The 24,432-nt window shown below is 46.1% G+C and overlaps 1 protein-coding gene across 2 annotated transcripts in view; it reads right to left on the bottom strand.

Moving 5' to 3' along the window:
* Positions 1–24,432, bottom strand: part of UBE2T (ubiquitin conjugating enzyme E2 T) — a 275,752-nt gene that overhangs the window by 41,221 nt on the left and 210,099 nt on the right. For both annotated transcript variants that reach the window (XM_069633600.1, XM_069633601.1), the window contains exon 6: positions 4,150–4,233. In XM_069633600.1, coding sequence (XP_069489701.1) covers positions 4,150–4,233 — 84 coding nt within the window. The remainder of the gene's footprint in view (positions 1–4,149; positions 4,234–24,432) is intronic.

Here is a 24,432-nt window from a genome sequence, read left to right on the forward strand (position 1 = left end):
TAGGGACTATTTTTTACTCGGCTGGGGAGGAATACTTACCTGGGACTACTTTGGAGGCTATTTAAACCACGCCCGAAGAGCAGCACATGCTTCGCGTTATGCTGCATCCAGCAGCGTAACGCTCACCGTGTCTGAAAGCCTGCATCCAGTCTTCTGCCACGCCCGCCTCGAGTCTGTAGCTCCTAGAAAAAGAGAGGAACAGAAGGTGAAGAGATTAGAATAAGAGCAAAACCTTCGATCCTTACCTGAATTCCGGATCCACCGTGCCTTCGAGCTGGAAGAAAGAAGCATTTTACACACGCCGCCTCGCCTGCTGCAGCGCCGCGCTGAACTCACCGGCCTTCGCAGCATCCTCACGATCCACTGCATCCTTCTGCACGTTCCCGCCGCGCTCTGGCACCTAAGGGGAACACAAGAACAGCAAAGGTGAGCCAAGGGAATAAACAGAGGCAATAGTGACTATCCCCATAGACTTACCCGATTACTGCCGGGGGTACTATTCCTCTTCACGGGTCAGCGCAGTCTCCATTGCATCCATGCCGTACCCCGGCCCCCCTAGGGGAACAAAAGGGCAACAAGGTGAGACAAAGGGACAAACAAGGGGAACTCTCTCACCACAATAGACTTACCTAATTTTACCGCCGGAGGCATTATTCCCCGAACTTCATATTTTCTCTCCACATCTGAATAAAGGAGCAAGCAACAGGTTACATTCTGGCCTTATTTTATTGAACTGTGTAGGATAAGCCAAATCCTTATCTGAACTTCGTCAGCTACCACGAGGACCTCTTCGCTGGGGTCAAGCTGCAAACTGCAAGGAATCGGACAAGAGTGAAAGTCAGACTTGTGAACTCTTACGAACTACATACTTTTCGGAGTCAATATTATTCTGGAACTCACCAATTCCTTCGAGCCAGTGAAGCAACTGGTTATCAACGCGCCCCTGCGCTCAATGCAGGATGGAGAGCTCCTCTTTTCAAACCGTCAGGTGAGACTATAAGAGGTGACATCAAAGGTGATCTGTGGGGAGAACAGAGGGGGTGGGGGGGATTTACGCTCAACTCCAGGGGTGGTTAATCCCCTTTCTCCATTTGCAGAAGAATATTCCTACGGGCCAAGCAAACGAAGCTAGGTGGGACATCCAGTCCGTCATCTCGGCCCTACGCGTCACATTGGTGGAGACCGCAGCTGTCCAGTTCAGATCGACGCCTCTGTGGGAGCCAGGTGAGCGTAACAGTGCTTTACTGCCGCTGCGAATGTAGCCTGCAGTAAAAGCTCCCAATGGTAGTTAAAAATAAACCAATACCACCAGCCATTAATTGTAGAAAGGGTAACAAAAATGTTACATGAGAAACTAGACAAAGGGAATACTAAGTAACCACTCCAGCACCCTATTGTAAGATAGTGTGTGCGCAGTCTAGAAAGTTACAAACTTAAGTAGTCAATTTCACTTTACTGCTCTTGGAAACAGTAGTTTATCCAAGAGAGGGTATTTAAACCTTGGGGAAATCTGTAAGACTTCCCTGTGCCACTGCACTGAAGGTGCTGTGTGTCACAATGTAAAAAGATGATGCCTATGGAGTTTGTCAGACTCCATAACCAAAAGAAACGGTGTTTAAATCACAGTAAAATACACAACAGAGTGGGAAAAAGGTCCCACTTTCTCCAGGTTGAAAATTAAAAAGTCCTAGAGTCCAGCAAAAGTGCTGGGGGTCTCTAGGGTAGAGAGGAATTTGGACATTTCTAAGAATTTTCCCTAACCGAAAGCTTTTACTATAACCTGCCAAGCCGTATGGGAGGCAAGAAGTAAGGTTCAGTGGAAGGGCATCTTGAAATTTGAGGACCGCACTCACCAGTTCCTCCTTCCTAAGAAAGTTGGTTAGCAGTCTGAGGGATGCCTCAAAACCGCACTCGGACATGCGCTTGTGCTATGTCAATAGCCTGCTGGGACATTTGGCATTGAAGGCAGGGCAAGGCATTTCAGACATTGGCCGTGGCAGGCAACAAAATCCCTGCTCTTTTCGGCCAGAGGTCTACCATGCTGTCTCTAACAAGCTCCAAACTCTTCTTGGTTATCTGAAAGGCACTGAAAACCACCTTATTCAAGTGAATCCTACTTAAAACACCTCGGCAACGTGAATAATGGCTATGCAACTGTACCTATGCTTCACTGTTCCCATGTAACCTCGGAACTGTAGATATGTCTGTAACAACAATGTTCCCATTGTTCTGCATCTTGTTCATTCATGCCAAGTAAACTTTCTTGTAACAGCGCCACGATGCCAGAGGGCAGCTGTGCGCTCTAAAAATGCAAATAAATAAAAATAAAATAATAAAGAGGAAACTTTTTCCAAGTTATACATACAAATGCATCTAACTTTCATATGTGTGCTGGCACACGCAGCAAATCGACCAACCGGCTTGAATCACAATTTGTCCGCAAAGAGAGGACCCACCAACAATCCTTCTCTTACTATGCACCCATCCTCTGCAACTCAATCCCGGTGTCGGTTCGACATGCCACCACAATTCTCCAATTTTGCAAATCTCTCAAAACATGGCTCTTTCAACACCTGACCATGGACAATTCCAATGGACACACAAACCGGGGCACAGACCTCAAAGTACTGTGCTACTGTTAAAAGATGGCAGCCCAGTACTAATGCTGGCTAGACACACTCTGTTCAGAGCTCCGCTATTCTAGAGCTAGGTCTGTGCTTTAAACAATATAAATACATTTTACAAAATTATGCAACTGCTATAAAACAATGACATACAGGTCAGATTGCTCACCAAGAGCACAAGCTGCATATTATGGTAAAATGTATCGAGTCCCCTACTTAGAAGTTCTAAGAAGGGCAGAGGATCCTGCCCTTCTACGGCAAGCCCTGCATTTTGTATTTTATTTGAATTTTTATAGCGTCGAATGCACAAGCGCTGTTGTAGTATATTTACCCTTCACAAGTACCTCCAAGCTTCCAACAGTATGAACTTGATGCTCCAAAAGTGGAAAAAGTCCTGTGCAGATATGGTTGGGCAAAATACACACTTTTAATACCCAACATATTTCTCAATTCATGATAATCAAGCAAAAATATAATTTGTCGATATTTCTCACAAAGTAGGATGAGCACACATGGAGAGATTTCACTTGGTTTGGTTAGTAGATCTTTAGCAAGTATGTTAATTTTTATTTTTTAAAATTACTAAACCCATTTGCATTTCCCCTCCACTACACAACTCTAATTTACAAAATGTTTTTTTGCATTTCTGTAAATGTTTCAATGTTGTGAAGTGGGCAGACCTTTGATACCACTTTCCCAAAATGTGCGTAAAGGAAATTGCCCAACAAAGCAAAATCCTGAAGGCAATCCAAGAACACTGCTTTTACACAGTAGTGGTCTAGTACGCAGACATCACTATACAAATTCGCTTGAGCTTAAGACGCAACAGACGTCTTCAAATCATTAATTCATGCATGGCCAGTGCCAAAAGACGAGCTTGCAAGCTCTGGACTTCAAACCTCCATCCAATGGGCATCTATCAATATATTAAATGTCAAAATGTGTCTGTCTGGGTTTGTAACTTTGTGAGGTGTTCCTTATACAATTCCACACCATTTCACTTATCTGCACCACATTTTGCATAGTTACCTCTTAGGACCCTGCGGACAATACTGGCTACATGTATTTGGACACCCCGACCCCGATCCCTGGATTTCGGCAAAAGTTAAAATTTGTTTGTGTGTTTGTGGTCGGCCGACGAAGTCGTAAACCAGATTCACCTGGAAAGGAATCAAAAAATATATGGCAGGCGAATTGACCCGAGAGGCCAGGGTGAAGGCAGGTAGCATTCCAGAATTTTGCAAACACTGTCTCAAAACCAAGTTTCAAGGGCTTAGAATGCACAGTTTCCGATATATTGCACTGCCAGGGTGAGGTGGAATAGTGACCAACAGGATCATTCATTTCTCAACAATAGATGCAGGTTATGTCTGTCGGAGAATGGGTACTCCTGCTAGTTCTTCATACAATCGAGATAAGGACATTTAGGGATAGAACAGCAATCCCCAGGTGAAACAATCGTTGGATCGCACAAACAACATTTTTTCATACATCAAGTTAGCGCCCAAGCAAATCGCCTTCTTACCTCCTTGCTCTGGAGAGCGTGCTTCTCGGTCCAGAGGGCAGCATTTTTTAGAAACATCTGCTTGTTGTATTTATATTCTGATGACTAGAATTCAATAAAGAAATAAAGTTTACTAGGCTAGTTTCTCAGTGATTTGTACAGAGTCATCTTCTCATGTTATCTGGGTCCAGTTCATGCATACAGAAATGTTCTTTGCACTACTAGAACTCCACTGATTTCGCACAGGATTTCATACAGCTCAGAACACACCCATTGCTAGGTACCAGATGCAGTGGGTGAACGACTGGGCAGTAATAATGCAGACAACAGGTGACAGGTTTACAATGGGTCTATACAATATCACAATCCATCACAGTAACCCAACATGAAAGGTATCGTCAGAATACAGAGACGGCAGGCACTTCTACAGGCAGCACTTTCCAAGCTTGATGCCAGAAGTTGGACTCATCGGTTTTCACGCATACGCTCGCTTGAGGCGTTTACCATAGTTACACATGCAGCAAGTCTACACAGCAGGGTAAGTTGTACAACAAGCTGAACAATCTATGCATTGGTTCGCCCACTGACAATTTCATAATAGGTGAGCTCTGACATTTTCATTGGTGCGCCTACAACAGAATGCATATGTTCAGATTTGTCCAGTGTGGGCTGGTGGGTCATAGCATGCCCAATAGTGGTATTAAAAGTGTTTAGCAGGTTTCGGTGCGGTGGGCACAATGTTCGGAATAAAATTGAAGCTGCTGTTGTATCTTCCAAAGTGTCTGAAAATGAAAAAAATGTTCTGCCACAGTGCTTCCAAAAGCCTGAAAATCCTTGAGTTGTTTGAAATGTGAAATAAAGACATCCCCAATGAAAATAATGTATGTAAATCAAATCCTGCACATCATACAGCCTTCCTTATATCGACCCAAAGTATTCCCAAGTATTTAGCTCACTGGTCCCTTGCTGTGTTCTTTTTATGTCACAGATTTATTAGGAGCAAAACAAACTAGAATTTTTGTAAAAATACCTTGGGACCCATTTTAGGGTGACATTTCAAGAAGCGATGTAAAAAGCTTCCTTTTTCAAAATGACCAAACACAGATCGGAACAGATCCAAGATAGCTGTTAATAATGCGCCTTTAATGAAAGGTCTTCATCGTGAGTCACTTTATTACATACTGAGAGAAAACCCCTTAGATCCTCTGCAGAGATGGCCAGGGAAAGGCTATCGCTATTGGATCCTGCCCTGGGGGCAGAGAAGCGAGGGAGCATCACGTGGGTGGAGGGGCCCTGGGAAATGGGAGTGGAATACCCTTGGGCGAGGCATGATATTCCCCCTTTCCCTATTGACAACCAACCCTTTCCCAACATTCATGGTCTGTTATAAGCCAGTTCCCCTCATTTCTCCACATATGACATTTGACAATACTGGGATGAAGAAGAGGCAAAAAAGAGCAATGAAGACTACACTCTTACCACTCTGGTACTGGGACGAGAAAGATGCCTGCTAAGAGCTGCGAGGGTCAGGCATGTCCCGTTGATTTTTGTCAGGCAGGGCTAATTGGACTTCCACACCTGCAGCCTGTCAAGGGGCTGCAGGTTTATAAAAGGAAATGAGCCCAGCGTCAAAGAGAACCAATGGGTGAGCCACGAGAGCGACTGGGAGACCAAATTGGACGAAATCAGCAGGAAATTCAGCAGGGAATCATAGGAGCAGAGGCTCCGTGGAGCAGACTGAAAGGTGCGAAGAGAGCCGTGTGGAGAGGCTGTCCCTTTCCCTTGTGTTCAAGATCCTTCTTCCTCCTGTGTCCCGAGGTCAACACAGGAGTGTCTGAGGGGCAGGAGTTGGACCCTTGACTTGAAAGGCAGAAGGCTGTGTTTTTCCGTGCTGCTGGGAGAGCTGCAAACGCGACCAGTGAGTTTCGAATGAGCAAAAAACCTGGTGTGCAAGCGTCTGAACTTTTTTTCGAAAGGAATACTTTGCATCGGAGTTGTTGCTTGTATTTTTCACGGATGATGCTGTGCTGCTTGTAACTAGTCCTATGGGCATTAAGCTTGCAATGAGGACCTTTGCAGAGAAGTGAGAGAAACTATGCCTGTCCATGAGCCAACCGGGCAACCATGGCATGCGGACACGCCAGTGGCAACCATCGCCACAAACATGGTGATGCCCATCTTTAATTTGAGCACTCATACTCTTACAGCCTCAGAAATTCAGGTCCTAAGTAGGGGCCTTACTTTTGTGCCTGTCAATAAAGCAGACCTTTTCACGACAGAATTGGAAATGCAGAACTTCTTTTGCACTATCCCGTTGAAGTATTTTTTTTAATCACTATGATGACCAACAGCCACGGGACAAGAGTGTGTCAGGCCTTGAACCGCCTTCCACCTTTACTCCCTTATCGTCCATGGTCTCATCTGAGATCATTAGCCTGAAAATAAGATCATAAGGGAAATTAAGATTTTGGTTAAGACTAAAAACACACAGAGATAATCTGTCTGGAGAAGAAAGAAAAGCCATAAAAGAGTTGGCAGACAATACAACTTTTGTTATCAAACCAGCAGATAAGGATGAGTGGTGGTATTGTGGGGCACCGACCAATATCATGCTGAGATCAAAAAACAACTTGAGAGAGTTACTCTTTACAAGCCCTTACACCTTGCAATCCCACAGCCAGAATAGAGGAGATGAGTCTCATGACCCATGCGGAAAGTGAGGGGTGGATAGATACTGATGAAAAAGCGTTTCTCACACAACAACATCCGGTGACACCAGCTTTTTATTGTCTACCTAAGATACACAAAGATCCGAATAATCCACCGGGCCGACCTATTGTGGCAGCCACTGGATCTATTTTAGAACCCTGGTCGATATATATGTGGGGCATAAAAAAGTATCTGTGAATATGAAAAATCTTGCTGATAATGATAACGGTCATAACATGCACACACCATTAGTAGGAATAACACTCAATGCTATAAATACATCGATTATGTCTCTCTTTAAACTGTTCGAGTCATTGGATGCCAAAATTACGGCTCAAGCTATGCAGCTAAAGATAATTACACAAAAGTTGGGGGAAATTACTAGATGTATAAGCAATCAGACGATGGGTGGTAATGCAGGAACTGAATCTATGCCGATTGATAAATGTAGAGATCTACATCAGCCCGAAGCAGACTTAGAAGGGAAAGCTGAGGTTAAAGATATGATAACGGTATTGCCGGCCTTTGCTGCTATTATATGCTCAGCTACATTTCCACCAACAGTCGAACCTGCTCTTACTAAAGCTAGTAATACAGAGACTGTCTCTTCAAACATAGAACCGCACATTAAGAACAAAGTTAATATATCAGCCTCTAACAAGCAGAATACTGGGACCATGGAATATAATATGTTTGATATATGTACTCACACAAAAGAGAACTCTGTACAGATAACCACTCAGAAAAAAAACGAAGAACCAAAAAACGGGCCCCTTGCGTAACACAATCACTTGTTAAACAATTTGTAAAGCGGATGCAAACTACCTTGAAAACTGGACCAACACTTGGTGGCGGTCTACGTGCCAAATATAACAATCTGAGGCGACAGACAGCCGGTGACAAGTGAAACAGTGAATGTTGTCCAGCCTGTGGACCACTCCCCGTTAAATGATCTGATTTCCCTGCTTCATAAAACAGTGGTAGGTGAACAATCACAAAATGTAATAACCAATACCCCTACCTCAGAGATGCGGTCTAACCCAGTACCAAGTATAACTTTTCCTATCCTTAAAGCGAACAATATGGTGCCAGCTGCTGTCAAACTAAGCAGTGTTGTACCCAATGATGCTCCTGTAGACATCATGAAAGATATAAGGGCGACAATACAAAGACGAGTAGATTAATTTATGAAATGGAAACCGGGACATGATTCCTTGACAAAAACATCTGCAGAGAAGAAAGTGGTGACATTTAATTGCAACACTGTGTTAAACCAGGATAGGCATTTACCAAAGTACGAGTCGAAATCTGAGCAGACTCAACGGTTGGGAGAAGAACGACCACACTTTGGTTCATTGAAGAAATTAAGACATTCATTAGATCCAAACTGTTATCATAGATTTATCCTTAAATGTAGACGTTCGCCCTACACAGCCTATGACCTAAACAGGACAAGCGAGATGGGGATTTTTGAAATATTGTGGAACTGAGGGATACCTCAATAGACTTTCAGCAGGTCGAATTTCTTAATGACGAAAATCTGGATATTGTCAGTTTATGGATCTCTTCCAACCTTGTCAGGAATACCATATGGCAAGCTAGGGTGGAATTATTTTCCATTGGCTTTCTGCTGGCCATTGATCCCACGGTCGTGCCCATAACTATGAACACTGAGCAGGTGCCGAATACAAATTATGGCCCTGTACTAAGATCTATGAGAACATACCAAAAGCAGAACATAAGATGAGGAGGGATCCAATTACTGAAGATCATAGAAGACTTGGCATAACATCATAAGAATCGAACTTGCAGTATGGCACCCTGAGCTTAGCGAGTTGGAACACTTGTGGACACGCACATCTCTCTGCTGGGGGCGAAAACAACCTGGATGCCTTTGACATAGTTGCATTACAGGAAACATGGTTAGTTGAATGTCATGTGTGGAACGGCCACAAAATTATCTTTCAAGCAGCTAAAGCGAATCCTAAAGGCCGCCCATCCTCTGGTCTAATGATTGCCATAAAAGCAGTCAAAAGTCTTACAATCTGTTCATGGGCTGCTCCGAACATATTCATGCAACTTGTCAAAGTCTCATTTTCTGGTGGTGGTTTGGCAATAATTAATATATACTGCAATCCACTTGCAATATCAGACAAGGTATTTCTTCGGGAACTAGAGAGTTTCTTTAATATGATCTTGATTACCCATGAGATAACTAATGTTATACTTGCAATGTTTGAAGTGTCCCAAAGTGAAAAAGAACCCAATCTATGAGCGATGGATTAGTGTCATGTCCAACCGCAACATGATGATGCTCAATGGTGCAATTCTGGTTGACATTCCACCGAATGAAACTTGGCGTAGAGGGAATAGTAGTTCAACCATCGACTACATATATACTGATAGAACTACGTTCCAAAATGTCTCTTCGTTTAAGCTCATACCCCAGAACGCCAGTGACCATCAAATGTTGACTATGCACTGGAACTTTAGTAACAGCAGCAAAAAGGGTGAACAGCATAGATATGATGCTCACCTTACGATCAACAATTCAAGAACTCGATTTAGGTGGACTGAGACAAGAGTCAGTGATTTAAATATAGAGCTGTTGGGGAAGCAGGCAAAAATGCAATGGGTTGAAGAACCTTATAATGCTACCCTCCAAATGTTTAGGCTAGACGCTTCCACAAGAACCCATACATACTTCGCACCCAGACACAGCTTTAATGATCAAGTACACAAGTGAAAAACGATGCTGAGGTGAAAAAAAAAGAATAGCACAACTGTTACCCGCTGATATTAGGAATGACAGTGTGTGCTCTGCAGCGTGGCTATACAGCCTGGGTGCAAACTCATAGATGTATCCTCTATCAAGCAGATGGAGAAATGATGCTTAAAGCGATAGTGTCGAAAAACACAGCCCGCATCTGCGGTCTTCTTAATACTGCTAATCACCTAAAACAAGCCACAATACAAATAAATGGTGTAATTGAAGCAACGTGGGTATGCTACCACACAAAATTGTGTGCTAACCCTAATACACACCAGAGCAAACCCAAATTAATAAATGTGAATATTGGTGATCTGCAAATATCTGAAGACAAAATATTCGAGTATATTTGCAAATCCTCAAATTCAAGAGCTCCAGATCCAGATGGGCTCACTAATTTTATGATGAAGCAACACCCGGAACAGTGGGCCCTGATCCTATATAACATCTTCTAACATCAGATAGAAATGAAACTTATTCCATTATCGTGGAAATCATATGTTGTCCCAATTTTTAAAAGAGGCGATCGGTCTTGTCCCACTAATTACAGACAGATCGCTCTCTTTGATATCCCTGGGAAAATCTTTTGCAGGTTTATCCTAAGGGACTTTAATAACTGGTTTACAACGCATAACAAGCAAGACCCGCATCAAACAGGGTTTATACCGGGCATGGGTATGTCGATAAATCTGTTAACACTAACAGCAGTAATCCAACATCACGTCTATCTAAAGCAACGTTCTATTTTGTTTTAGTTTACTTTAGAGCTGCGTTTAATTCACTAGTTCAAACTTGCTCGTGAGAAATGCCCTACATAGCTAATCAATTTGATAGAGATGCTGCACTCTGATACCAGCCTGAGAGTTATACTAAATCTACAAGGTCTTTTAACTGCTAACATCATGACCTTTAGAGGATTAAGACAAGCGTGCACACTTGCGTCTAGCTTGTTTAACTTTTTCATCTCGGATATTTGTAGAGCCTTTAAAGATGTTGTAGCAGATGCACCCAAACTAGCAGGCAAGGCACTTGCGGCGCTACTATACGCAGATCACCTTGCACTGATTTCAAAGACTCCCCGTGGTCTCCAAAACCTGCTTTGTGCGCTTGCAGATTATGTAACTGAGAACATGCTAACAGTCAATCTTAGCAAAACGAAGGTAATGGTATGCTATACGAATGGAAGAGGCACCCTTAAAAGAAATAAGCAAATGCCAAAATGGCACATACAAGGACAAAGTTGCATCTCAGTATACATCCCTAGGAGTTGCTATAGCTGAGCCAAATAATAACACATTTACAAAGTCTTAATAACAAATTAGACATGATGATTTCTCAGGCGTCTATCATTCAGGCCAAATATGGCAAATTCTCCATTACTCCTGCTTTATCCTATTTTAAGCAGAAAGTGATCCCTGGATTACTCTATGGATCCGAAACTAAACCTTACATACCTGAAAATATATGGTTGCGCTTTGAAAGCAGATACTGGAAAAGTATCTTAGGACTGCCTAAATCATTACCAATAGCTTGGATTAGAACTGAAGTAGGCCTAACATCACAACACGCACGCTATATATGGCAGGTGACAACCTTATTTAGGAAATGTATTTTGACCTCAGGAACAAACAAATGAATCCATTAGCGGAGTATGTTTTCTCAACTAATGATAACTTCATGGTTGATTGGCGTTGTGTTGTCATTGAAACACTAGCTGATGCAGATGTTTCTTTGGATGATTTACTCACAAATCCGAACAAAGCCAAAATTAAGATATTCCAGCATGATTGGTCCTGCACAAGGGAGAAATGCTTGCTGTATTGCGACTTTCCTAAAAACCTGTTCTTACACATAAAATGTAGCGCTGTGGAACCATACTTGTTTAAGTCTCCATCATATGAACACAGAGTACAATTTTTGCGAATGCGATCCAATCTATGGGAGACGAGGGATCTGAAAGCGAAACGTAAACTGATACCAGTGAAAGGCAATATATGTCGATTTTGTGAGATTTTGGACCAACCAGGTACCACACGGCATCTACTCACTGAATGTTTATTTCTTAGACAGACACGAGTATAGATTACTCACATCAGATACTATGTGGTGGATGATATATTATGGTCTAACTACTTCCTTAAGAATTGCGACAATTGCCTTTTTAAACGATCTGAACTTACAAAATGACCAAACAGCGGCAGAAATATGAATTAGATGATACAAAGTGTTGAAAATTGCTACTTTTGGTGAATTGTTAAAACAGTTCATATGGTGAATACTATGGTGTTATTTTAAAGAAAAATGTTCTCTTTAGTTCATTTTCTTCTTTTAATATGATTTATGCATTTATTTTCTTAATTGAAGTGGACTAAACGAGGGCGATATATTTTGATATATAAATGTATAGTTGAAACATAATGTCTTATGGATTCACCTAGGAATTGTAATGAATTCGTATGAATTTGCACTGTTTACTTTTTATTGTATAGGAGTTTAACTGATGGGCAGAAAAAACCTTTTGTTTTGTTTTTCTTTGTTCGATGTTTTTGTTCGATGTATTACATCGTATGAAAAAATATTGCAAAACTGATTCAATTCAGTTATATCAATAAAAGACTTTACTTACCTTTTTCCTATGTAGGTCCTGCACAACTCATTTTATGTGTAGTGCTGGGAGGTGCGGGGGGTTACTTAGTAGCCCCTTTACTACTTACCCATGTAAACATTTTTAGGTTACCCTCACTACTTTAAATGGCTGGTGGCATTGGTTTAATTTGCTACCATTGTGTATTTCTACTGTAGGCTGATTCCTCAGCTGCAGTGTAGCACCCATGGGTGACCATTGTGTCAAAAAGGCCCTGTCTTTTTTATTCACCATTTCTTGTTTGTGATGCCTTTCTTGGGTTTTACTCTGCGCGCCAAACCAGGTTTAACCCTTTTGTTTGCTTAGCCGGGCGTCAGGACTGAAACCCACCTCTGGCTCCTGTGTTCTGGCAGGGCAGGAAGTGAGGGAGGTGCACGAAACTCCCGGTCCTTAGTCTCCTTGGTAACCTGATGCACCCAGTCATGATTGGCTTGCTGGCTGTCCTTGCAGGACAGCCACCCTGCTGTGTGAGTGACAGCTAGGCTGTGAATGAATGGGAGAAACCTGCATAAAAGGAGCGGCTTCTTGAACAGGCGACAGATTCGACCACTGGAAGAATCATCAAAGAAATCGTGAAGAGAAGATTGCTGCATTCTCCTGGACCATTGCACTGCCCGGTGAAGCCCTGCTGTGCTGAAACTCCTCCGAATCGACTAGAGAAGCTCCAGAGGACAACTTCTTCCCTTGGGTTAGTGGGACCAACTAGCCAAGACAAACTTTGCTGGAAGACCTTCCCCCAACTGGTTGTACTTCTTTGCTGCTGCTGGAACTGATTGCCAGGGGTCGAGAAATCCATAGTCTAGTTCAACGTCTTTAAGACGTACCAAAGCTCCAGGAAGATCCTGAGGACCCCCCCTGAAGCGGGACGACCCAAGCTCGAGTCACTTCACCAGAGTGCTGGACTCAAGGAGTGAAGGAAGCCCATCCAGTGTCCAAGATCCACAGTGGTGCTATTTGCCGGTAGGTGAAACCGTGAAGTGTCGCTGAACTGAAAAGAGCCCATAGCTGCCGCCGACCTTTGAACTGCAGTGCAGGAGTCTTCCAGGCGTCCTCCCTCTTGTCACGAAAACTGAGGCCCAGGAACCGAAGATCTGCAACTCTGCAACCAGTACAGAAGCCAGTTGGATCCTCTTCTTTTAACCTAAGGTACTGTTTTGACTAAGGGGTACTTACCTATTTGTTTGTAGCTTGCTTTTTTCAGTGGAGTCTCTCAGTAGCTGCTCTGCTAGAGTTGAATCCAGTTCTAACTTTTCACAAGTGAAACAGCTTGTGGCCCAACAGTGATTTGCTACAACAAACCCTTTGAGTTTGTGCAAGACTTTTTGCCTTCTAAGAAGTGCCTCAGCTCCATACACTTTGTTCCAAATTGACTTTGGCTGTCCTGGCTTCCCTGCAGACTCTGCTAACCCATTGACTTTGATTCTAACTGTCCCGCATAGGTGATGAATTGGTTTTTAACTAATATTGCTGGGAAATGTTTTTTTATCTAGACTTAATTGGGAGATTTAAATGTGCTCACATGCTCCGAGAACCTGTTAACCTTTTTTCCTTCCTTTAACATTACCTTTCCACAACCTCAGAATTTTACGAAGTGCAAAAGTGATATATAAATGCCATTACCGTCCTAGCAATTGAATTCACCCCACAGTGTAGGAAGTATGTATGAAGCATTTCCAGCGAGTATCTACTTGCCTATATTAATTCTGAGAACGTGTTATGAAGTGTATTTTTATTGTTGCACATTGCCCTTTTTAAAGAACGCTTAAAGCCGACTGTTAAATAATTATTATTAGGCAAGATTGTATCCAGTACCCTTTGGAGACTAACCCAACCTTGTACTCCTGGCAATATGTAACCCAACCTTTGGCATTAGTCTGTAGTAGACTGGTTGGTAGTGTGGCTGAGCAGCCGGGCTTATCTCAAGAGGGGTCAACGTCAGCTGTAAGGTTGTAACAGAGTTTCACAATGACATTTATTAAAATACAAACTCATACACAAGGTTTCTTGATAAAAAAATATAAATTTATCTAACAGTCGGTTGAATAATCCTTCTTTAGAAGGGAGCAAAACATGTAACACTTAAAATATACTTCGAAACACACTCTTAGTTTCTCTAATCAGATGATACCCATTGTGGATGGCACACAGACACTTCCTACACCCCGAGGTGCCTTAATTAGTTAGGGCACTGGGCATTGATTTATCACTGGTACATTTAGAGCAATACTGAGTTTGGTGTAAAGACTAGATTGGGGAATAAGACAAAGGTTAACAAATAATTAATTAACTGGTAAGTACTCTTTGAAGCCTCCAATGCAAAGTATGTTAACCCTTTCCTGGGGAAAAAGGCACAAACACAAAGTCAGAGGTAAGAAGAGTCTCAGGGAGCCAGGACAGCCAATATTAGTTGAGCAACGTCTAGGGGAGCTGGAGATCTTCTTGCAGGCAAGTAAAATTTGTGTACAATGTTTTTAGAAAAATTTGTAGAAATGAAATCACTGAAGGGCCACAAGCTGGGAGGCTTTTGAGGGGCAAAGCTGCAAGCAACTTTGCAAGGGCAACTAAAACATGTCTCAACTGAAAGCTGGCAAGGCTACATAACAAGAGGTAAGTCCTCTTAGTATTACAGTACCTTTGGTTAGAAGAAAAACTGCTTCCAGTTGGCTTCTGTTCCTGTGTAGGTCTGTAGCTCCTGTGTTCCTGGGCCTCAGTCGTGGGGACAAGAGGGAGGAGGCCTGGGGACTCCTGCACTACGAATGGAAGGTCGGTGGCAGCAATGGGTAAACTTCCGATCAGCAGCACTTCGCGGTTTCAGCTTCTCACGTCTCTCGCAAACAGCACCACAGCGGTTCTTGGATACTACTATGGAGTTTCCTCGCATCTGGGGTCCAGCACTCTGTTGAGGTGGCACAGGCTTGGTCAGTCCTGCTTCAAGGGAGTCCCAAGGATCTTCCTGGAGCTCAGGTCCGACTTAAAAGCTAGGCACTCAGTCTGGTGTTCCTCTCCCTGGCACTTCGGTTTCTACAGCAGCAATGGAAGTACAGCCAGCTCCGAGAGGATGTCCAGACAAGTTCACTTTGGGGTGGATTGGTCCCACCAACCCAAGGGAAGAAAAAGTAGTCAATTGCAGTGCTTCTCTAGGCGAGGCAAATTCGGAGCTTCAGCAATTCAGCAGAGCTTCAATGGGCAAAACAACGGTCGAGGAGTTGCAGCAAGTTTCTCTTCCAAGTTCTTCTTCAGATTCCTTCACTCAGTGGTCGACTGCCTTCCAAGCAAAAAGCCTCGCCTTTTATGCAGGTTTCTCCCATTCATTCGCAGCCTAGCTGTCACTCACACAGCAAGGTGGCTATCGTCCATGGACAGCCAGTTGGCCAATCACCTTTGAGTGCATTTATGTAACCAAGGGGATTAAGCACAGGGAGTCGGGCACCTCCTGCACTTCCTACCCCTGACGGATATGCTGGAGCCAGTGGCGGGCTTCACGGGGGAATCCCACCAAAGATAAAATGAACAAAGGGACCAAACCTGGTTTGGCACGCAGAGTAAATTTCAAGAAGCTCCATAGCTCTTTGCGGCATCTGCGTTTTTACTACTACAGCACACAGCTCCTTATGGGCAGGGTTGCTGGAAACCCTTAGTGTCCTACTTTAAGACTCTTAGTATCTCTCTCAAAACTCTTTAGTCTGAGAGATTGGCGCACACACCACCTTTTAGTGCATTTCTGGAACCATGAGGATTAACCACAGGGAGTGTCGGCACCTCCCTCACTTTCTGCCCCTGCCAGATACACTGGAGCCAGAGGCGGGCTTCACCAGTGAATCCCGCCAAAGGCAAAATGAACAAAGGGACCAAACCTGGTTTGGCGCCCAGAGTAAATCTTAAGAAGCACCTTTCCAACAAGAAATTGCAAAAAAAGAAGGCCGGGGCCATTTTGACGAAATGAGCACCCATGGGTGTCTTAGTGCAGCTGCAATTGCAGCCCGTGGTAAAAACACCCAATGGTAGGAAAAAGTAAACCACTGCCACCGGCCATTAATTGTAGAAAGAATAACACAAACAATTTTTACATGAGAAACTAGGAGCAAGTGAATCATTACTGGTACAGACATACTCGCACCAGTGAGAACAAAAAGATGAAGAGAATTGAACATTATTAATGAAACATTCATACTGGTTTGTCCCAGTAAGCCTAAAGAGGTGGATCCAAGTGAGAAATGTTATTGAATCCCTCATACTCGTGCCAGTAACTATCAAGTGTTAGAGGAAAGTGAAAATCATTTTGGGAATATTTCAATCTGGCCCAGTCAGGGAAAAGACCGGACATGGTATAGAGGAAAAAAGGGACAGGTGCGATAAACAAGGAGAGCGAGAAGAATAACCTTGAAAGGGGAGCCAAGGTGTCAAGGACACGATAGAGTAATTGAAAAGCCCAATCCGGATGGTATGAACTAATTAAAGTAGTTGCCAAAAACTACCTACAAATAAGTTACTGAAGTGACTGCTGAAAAGCAGACCACAGGAGAAGGGAGTCATTCTCTGGTGCCTTAGTTTTGATATTGGTAGGGACAGAATAGGCTAGCTTTTGACAGAGGACAGGTTTTCCTTTTGGACTCACTGATGAGCACCCTAGTTAGTTTGTGTTAGGTTGGGAAAACCCATAGGTTAGGTAAATGTAGGAGTTTGCACCTTTTCATTTGAGAAGTACAGTTTAAAATAGAAGACACAAGTCTGTCCTTGTTCTGACCCGCCACACTCCCCAGAGGTAGCTCCTGCCAACAGGGTGATACGAAGGCTTGTTTTAGCTCCTGGTAAAGAAAATATCATCTTAATTTAGAACCCAGAGCACAAACTGTTATCTGCACTTTGGGCGCTATAGTTGATCCTGAACCAATTCTACTGCATCACACTCTTGGAATCCCCGTGGTCAAAACGGACTGTTTTTTCATAATTGAAGGCTGGCAGAGAAGACACTCATGGAGCAGAGGATGTGGAAGATCCCTTCCTATAGTTGACACTGGGTGGAATCCAACTCCGAAGGGGAGACGATAATGCAAGGATGGCGACAGCGGTTGTTAGGCAAGAATTGATGTAGTTACCCTGTGGTAGAATACACAACAACTGTCCTCTTGTTATTAGGTAAACCACTTATTGGTATAGGTCTGTACTACACACGTTGGTACAGTGACTGAGCAGCCAGACTTCTCTGACGACTGGTAAATGTGAGCTGTAGCATCGAAATTCACCAATACAAGTAAAGTATCCAAATAACACTTACACTCAAGGTTTTCTAGTAAAATAGTTATTTAGCCGTCCTTTTTAAATAAGCATTCTTTAAAAAGGGCAATGTGCAACAATAAAAATACACTTCAAAATACTCTCAGAATCAAGGCAAAGCAAGTAGATACTCTTTACAGATGCTTCATACACACTTCATATACCCTGAGGTGACTTCAGTAACTAGGACACTAATGGCATTTATATTTCACTTTTGCACTTTATAAATTCTGAGGTTGGCAGAAAGGAAAGGTTAAAGGAAGGAAAAACATTGTTAAACTGGTTCTCAAAGCATGCAAGCACTTTAAATCCTCCAATGAAGTCTAGCTGAAAACCTTTCCCTACAATATTAGTTAAAAAAAACAATGTAAGAATCAAAGTCAATGCAATAGAAGAGTCTGCAGGGACCCAGGACAGCCAAAGTCAACTGCAGCAAAGTCTATGGAGCTGAGACACTTCTTAGATAGGAAAAGTCTTGCACAAAGTTAGAGTTTGAAGAACAATCACTGTAAGGTCACAAGCTGTTAAACTGGTGAAAGTTAGATCTACAATCAACTCCAGAATAAAGCTACTGCAAGTCTCAACTGAGAAAAACAAGCTACAGACGATTAGTTAAGTACCTTAAAGTTGGAACAGTACCTTTGGTTAGTAGAAGAGGATCCAGCTGGATTCTCTCTGGTAGCAGTGATGCAGATCCTGGGTTCCTGGGCCTCAATCGGGGGGGAAGAGGGAGGACGTCTGGAGGACTCCTGCACAGCAATTCCAAGGTCAGCGGCAGCTACGGGCATTCTTCGGATCAGCAGCACTTTGCTGTTTCAGCGCTCGGTAAATAGCACCACTGCGGATCTTGGACACTGGCCGGGCTTCCTTCACTCTTTGAGTCCAGCACTCTGGTGCGGTGACTCGAGCTTGGGTCGTCCTGCTTCGGGAGGGTCCGCAAGAGACCTCTGGAGCTTTTGCCTGGCTTACAGACATTCCACTCGACTACGGATTTCTCGACCCCGGGCACTCAGTTCCAGCAACAGCAAAGTACAGCCAGTTGGGGAAGGTCTTCCAGTGAAGTTCATCTCGAGGTTAGTTAGCCCCACTAACCCAAGGGAAAGAGACATCCTTTCCGGAGCTTCTCTTGTCGATCAGAAAAAGGAGTTTCAGCACAGCAGAAGGGCTTCACTGGGCAGTTAAACGGTCCTGGAGGATGCAGCCAGCTTCTTTCACGGTTTCTTCGTTGGGTTGTTCTTCACAGTGGTCGACTCGGTCTTCAGTCCAAGAAGAACAAGTTACTCTCTAACCTGGTAACGTTCTTTCGATGGGATGGTCCGACGACGTTTTCCATATCTATGACAGGTAATGTCCACAGCTGCTGCTTCGGCAAATTTTCGGCGTCTGCGTCATGCGTCGATGACGTTGATGCGCCGTCCCCGAGGACCTCCTCTGACGGGCGACGTCACCCGATGTGATAAAGAGGACGCACAACGCCCGTAGCCTCAGTTGTAGTTTTTTTTCCCCCAGAACGTGTGACACCAGTTTTCTGCCAGTCAGACACACCAGGCCTTGCAGAACGCAAGCTGCAATCGCATAAGAAATTCTGCAGCGGGGAAGGTAGTGAGGGAGCGATATGGAATACGTCGTCGGACCATCCCATCGAAAGAACGTTACCAGGTAAGAGATTAACTTGTTCTTCGAGGGGATTGGGTCCTCCGACGTATTCCAGATCTATGACAGACTCCCAAAGCAGTACCAAGCAAGGAGGTAGGAAAAGAATTTAGAACACAAAATTAGCATGCCCAATCAAATTGCGGAATAAAGGACTGCCTTGCCAAAGGCCAGATCCTGCCCTCGGATGGAATCGAGGGAGTAGTGACGTACAAAAATATGTACCGAAGCCCAGGTGGCTGCCTCACAGATGTGACGAATAGGAACACCCCTCAGCAGGGCAGTAGACGCAGCCACTCCCCTGGTAGAATGGGCCCGCAAGCCAGCCAGAGGGTCCTTACCCGCCAAGCGGTAACACTCGGAGATAGCTAAAATAATCCAACGAGACAAAGTCAGTTTCATCACAGCTTGTCCCAAACGCTTTCCAGCGTAACCAATGAAAAGTTGATCGTCCACTCTGACCCGGGACATGAGTTGAAATATAAAAGCTCAACGCTCTCCTAGGATCAAGCCTATGGAGCCTCTCCTCTTCCTTACCAGGATGTGGAGGAGGATAGAACGCCGGAAGAACAACCTTCTGGCTCAAATGAAATTCCGAAAACCACCTTCGAAAGAAAGGACGAACGAACTCTAAGGACAACCCTGTCCTTATGAAACACAGGGAAGGGTGGCTTAACTGAAAGTGCCTGTAACTCACTCACTCTGCGAGCGGAAGTAACCGCAACCAAAAACACAGTTTTCAGAGTTAACAGTCTCAAAGGGCAAGAATGCAAAGGCTCAAACGGAGCACCCATAAGAAATTTAAGAACAAGGCTCAAATCCCAACCGGGCACCAGAAAAGGTGACAGAGGGAACACATTAGGGAACACATTAGTGAGCCCTTTCAAAAACTGAGAAATTAAAGGAATCTTAAAATAGGAACATTCTTCAGACGAGCGCTTAAATATGGACAGCGCCACCAGGTAACCTTCAATGGTCCCCACTTGCAAGCCCCTGTGGGCCAAGGAAAGCAAAAAAGACAGAACCATGGGAATGTCACACTCAAAAGGATCCACATTCTTAACTCTGCACCAGTCGCAGAACTTCCGCCAACGGCAATGGTACAGAGACTTTGTTGCCGGCCGCTTGGCCGAGAGCAACACCTCCATCACGTCTTTCCCGGGAGGTCCCAATCCTTATACCTCAACCTTTCAGAAGCCAAGCGTGAAGGTTGAGGGATCTGACCTCTGGATGGAGAACCTGACCCCCCCCTCCCGTGAGAGCCGATCATCTCGGTAGGGAAGACGACGTGAGGGCAGATGGACAAGTCGAGAAGGTCCGGGTACCACGTCCTCTGGGCCCACGCCGGAGCAATGAGGATCATCCGGGAACCGAACCTTCGTAACCTCTGCAGTACTTGCGGGATGACGGGGACTGGAGGAAACGCGTACAGCAGTGGGAATGACCACTCCACCATGAACGCCTCTCTTAAGGCTCCTTTTGGAGGAAATTCCTGTGAGCAGAACCTTTCGCACTTCCGGTTGACACTGGAGGCGAAGAGATCCACTTGAGGGGTCCCCCAAAGGGCGAAGATCTCCAGGAGAATCTCCTGAGCCAGCTCCCATTCTTCAGAGATCGTGATCTGCCTACTCAGAGCGTCCGCCGTCTCTTTATCGTCTCCGGCCAGATGAACAGCCGAGATCGAAACTTCCTGCTGGATGGCCCAGAACTCGAGCTGCACCGCCTCCCTGCACAGAGGAAGTGACCCTGCCCCCCCACTTTTTGTTTAGGTAGTGCATGGCCACCGTGTTGTCTGTTAGAATCAGGACAATCTTTCCTCACACAGTCGGCAGAAAAGCCTTCAGGGCTAGCCTGACGGCCTTCAGCTGCAACAGATTGATATGGAGTCTGGACTCCGACGGAGACCAACGACCGCCGACTGTCAACTTGTTGGCATGCGCTCCCCATCCCGTGAGGGATACGATCGTCACCTCCGGCCAGGGCAGCCAAAATGGGGCCCCCTTCATCAGATTGCCTTCGACGGCCCACCACAAAAGGTCCTGGGCGACAGAGGGCGGCACCTGAACAGGGTCCGACATCCTGCCGGAGGACTGAGACCACTGGAGCTTGAGTGCCCATTGCAAAGATCTCATCCGCAACCTGGCCTCTGGCACCAGAAGAATGCAGGATGCCATGAGGCCGAGCAGTCTCAAGAACTCGGACGCTGGGAGAGTCTGGGCAAGTTGAAACTTGTGCACCATCTGCTGAATGTGAAGAGCCCTCACCTGGGGAGGAAAACACAGCCCCGGGGATGTGTCGAGCACTGCTCCGATGTACTGGAGCCGCTGTGTTGGTGTCAAATGGGACTTCTTTAAATTGTGGGAGAAGCCCAGCTTGTGAAGGGAGTGGCAGGTGACGGACAGATGATCCAGGACTTGCTCAGGAGAGCTCCCCCTGATCAACCAATCGTCCAGGTAGGGGTAGACGTGAATCTCCCTTTCCTGAGATGCACTGCCACCACCACCATGAGCTTGGTGAAAACCCTCGGGCGGAGGTCAATCCGAAAGGCAGGACCCGATACTGAAAGTGCGAGTCGCCAACCGCGAACCTCAGGTACTTCTTGTGCTTGGGATGCATCGGCACATGGAAGTAAGTGTCCTTGAGGTTGAGAGACACCAACCCAGTCCTGAAGTTGAAGGGCCTGGAGGACTTGAGAGAGAGTAACCATCTTGAACTTGTCCTTCCTGAGGAGTTTGTTCAAACCGCGCAAGTCCATGATGGGTCTCAATCCCCCCGTCTCATCGAAATCAAAAAATAAGGGGAATACCATCCCTTGTTCCTCTCCGCTACAGGCACCAGTTCTATGGTGCCTTTCTCCAGCAGGGCTTGAATTTCCTGCGCAAGGAGCGGATCCGGACTCTTCAAAGAGAGATTCCCAGGTGGATTGTCGTAAGGCCTCTCCCGAAAAGGAAGACAGTAGCCATGGGTTATGATCTCCAGAACCCACACATCTGAAGTAATGGCACGCCACTCTACAAGATGCTGCGCCAGCCTTCCCCCAACCGGCGAACCATGGGACCTGGCCTCATGACTGAGTGGTAGCGGCTGCGGCGTTGCCCGAGGGCAAAGAGGCAACTGCCCGAGCGGCCTTGACACCTCGAGTACCCTGTTTTCCACCTCTGGCACTCTTACGGTGGCCTCTTTGACTGACAGCTCCTCTTGCTTTACTGAAGGACGAGTAATAGCGAAAGGAACCTCCCCTCCATTGTTGTTTCCTAGGACGAAAAAGCGGAGGTTATCGAACTGCAGCGCCCAATGACTTCGCTGCAGCTTCGGAGGTCTGCAACCTCTCAAGGCTCTCGTCAGCCTTGCTGCCAAAAAGATGTTCACCGTCAAAGGGCATGTTGAGGAGCTGGGACTGCACATCAGGAGCGAACCCAGACTTCCGCAACCACGCAAACCTGCGTATTACGGTGCTCGCCGCCATGGACCGGCTGACACAATCTGCCATGTCCAAACCCGACTGAACGGCCTCACACATGGCATCCTTGCCATCCTGAACCATAGCAAGGAAACCATCCCGTCCGTCCCCTTCGGGAATATGTTCAGCCACTAATGCAACACAGTTCCATAGAGTGTGTGAAACGAGACAAGGCACATACGGAGTTGGCTGCCTGAAGCGCCATACCCCCTGAAGAAAACACTTTCTTCGCCCAGCCGTCAAAACGTTTGTCGTCCCTATCCGGAGGGATGGTAGGATACGACGCCTGCTTTGCCGGGCCTGCACCACCAAACTCTCCGGAGTGGGGTGCCTGGACAAGTAGCAGGGGTCGCTACTGGCTGGACGGTATTTTCACGACAAAGACTTGCCCACTGCCGGGAGACTCTCTGGAGCAGTCCAAGCCGCCGCCACCCTTCTTTGCAGAGCCATATGGAACAGCAGTACCAGGTCAGTGGGGGGACCAAGATCAAGGATGTCCGTGAGATCATCCTGAACGAACTCCCCTGGGGGAGCCGACCATCCCAAGTACTCGGTGACCCGAGACATAAGGCGCCGGTACGAAGAATCAGCATGACTGCCAGGCTCCGGCCTACAAAACTCCACCTCCGGAGAAGTGTCCAGTCCAATGGCATCATGCAGTGACTGCCTCAGGTCATCAAATTGGCTATGGCCCGAGAGAAGCTCATCTGGCACCGTAACCGGAACCAAGCCTTCATCAGAGCCTTCATCACCCTCTGAAACGTACTCCAGGCGGTGAGAGGAAGACACCTGGGGACCAAACTATGCCTGACCTTAGCCAGAGCCTTTCTAGGGGCTCACCCCGTGCCACGGGGCCCCTCCGACACCACCGCCTCGAAAGGTGTCGAGGGCGCCGAACGAGTCGGCGTCGAGAGAATCGACGTCGAGCGAATTGGCGTCGACGTCAGCTGCAGTGCCGCCAGCATCGACGGCGTCGACACAGGCCTCGAAGCCAGAGCTCCGAGCGTGTCTCTCGACGACCTAGGCGCCGACAGCGTCAACGACCCTCTCGGAGGCAGAGCCTCGAGAGAGATCGTCGACGACCTCGGCGCCACAGGAGTCGAAGTCTTCCTTGAAGACGGCACAGGATCACGCAGTCTCGAGCGCGTCGAGGACCGGGACCTGGAACGGGCATGGCGAGAACGGCTACACTTGTCCGAGCGGGACCTTTCCGCGAGCCGTGCCGACCACCCGAGCCCGAAGGCGTATGAGCGGTGTCTCTCGACCGATGCCGACCAACCCCACTCGGAGGCGCGGACGGACCGGTGCCCTGCCATTCAAGAATCGCTAACATCTGCTTCCCGAAGGAAGCCCATTCCTCCGGTGTCGCTTGCATGGTGGGATAAGCGACCCGCCAACGGACAGAGTCCTCAGAAGAGGACGGGGAAGGCGACTGATGCCGGCGCTTCCGGGAATGCCTCGAAGCGGCAGAGGAGTGGCGAGACCAACTGGACTTCCGACGTTGACGCGGAGAGTCGCCTCTCGAGTCATCCGTCGAAAGCCCCGTAGACCTCGACTTCCGGGGCTTAGACACCCGACCTTCAAGCAAGGGCTTCATTAAGGGCTGTTATTGCTGTTGCTGGACGTGCTTTTTTCCTGCTCCTTCTGGCTGCTGTTCACATCGTTTTGTCCAAATTGGAACTGAAAACACGTGATACACGAAGTCTCCACCTCCCCCTCCCAGAAGCCCTATATCATCTGAGCGCACGCGCATTCGCGCGCAAGCATTCAAGCAAGGGCTCCACTAAGGGCTTT

Source organism: Ambystoma mexicanum, chromosome 13, assembly GCF_040938575.1.
Source record: "Ambystoma mexicanum isolate Mex_15411 chromosome 13, UKY_AmexF1_1, whole genome shotgun sequence".
Classification (NCBI taxonomy): Eukaryota; Metazoa; Chordata; class Amphibia; order Caudata; family Ambystomatidae; genus Ambystoma; species Ambystoma mexicanum.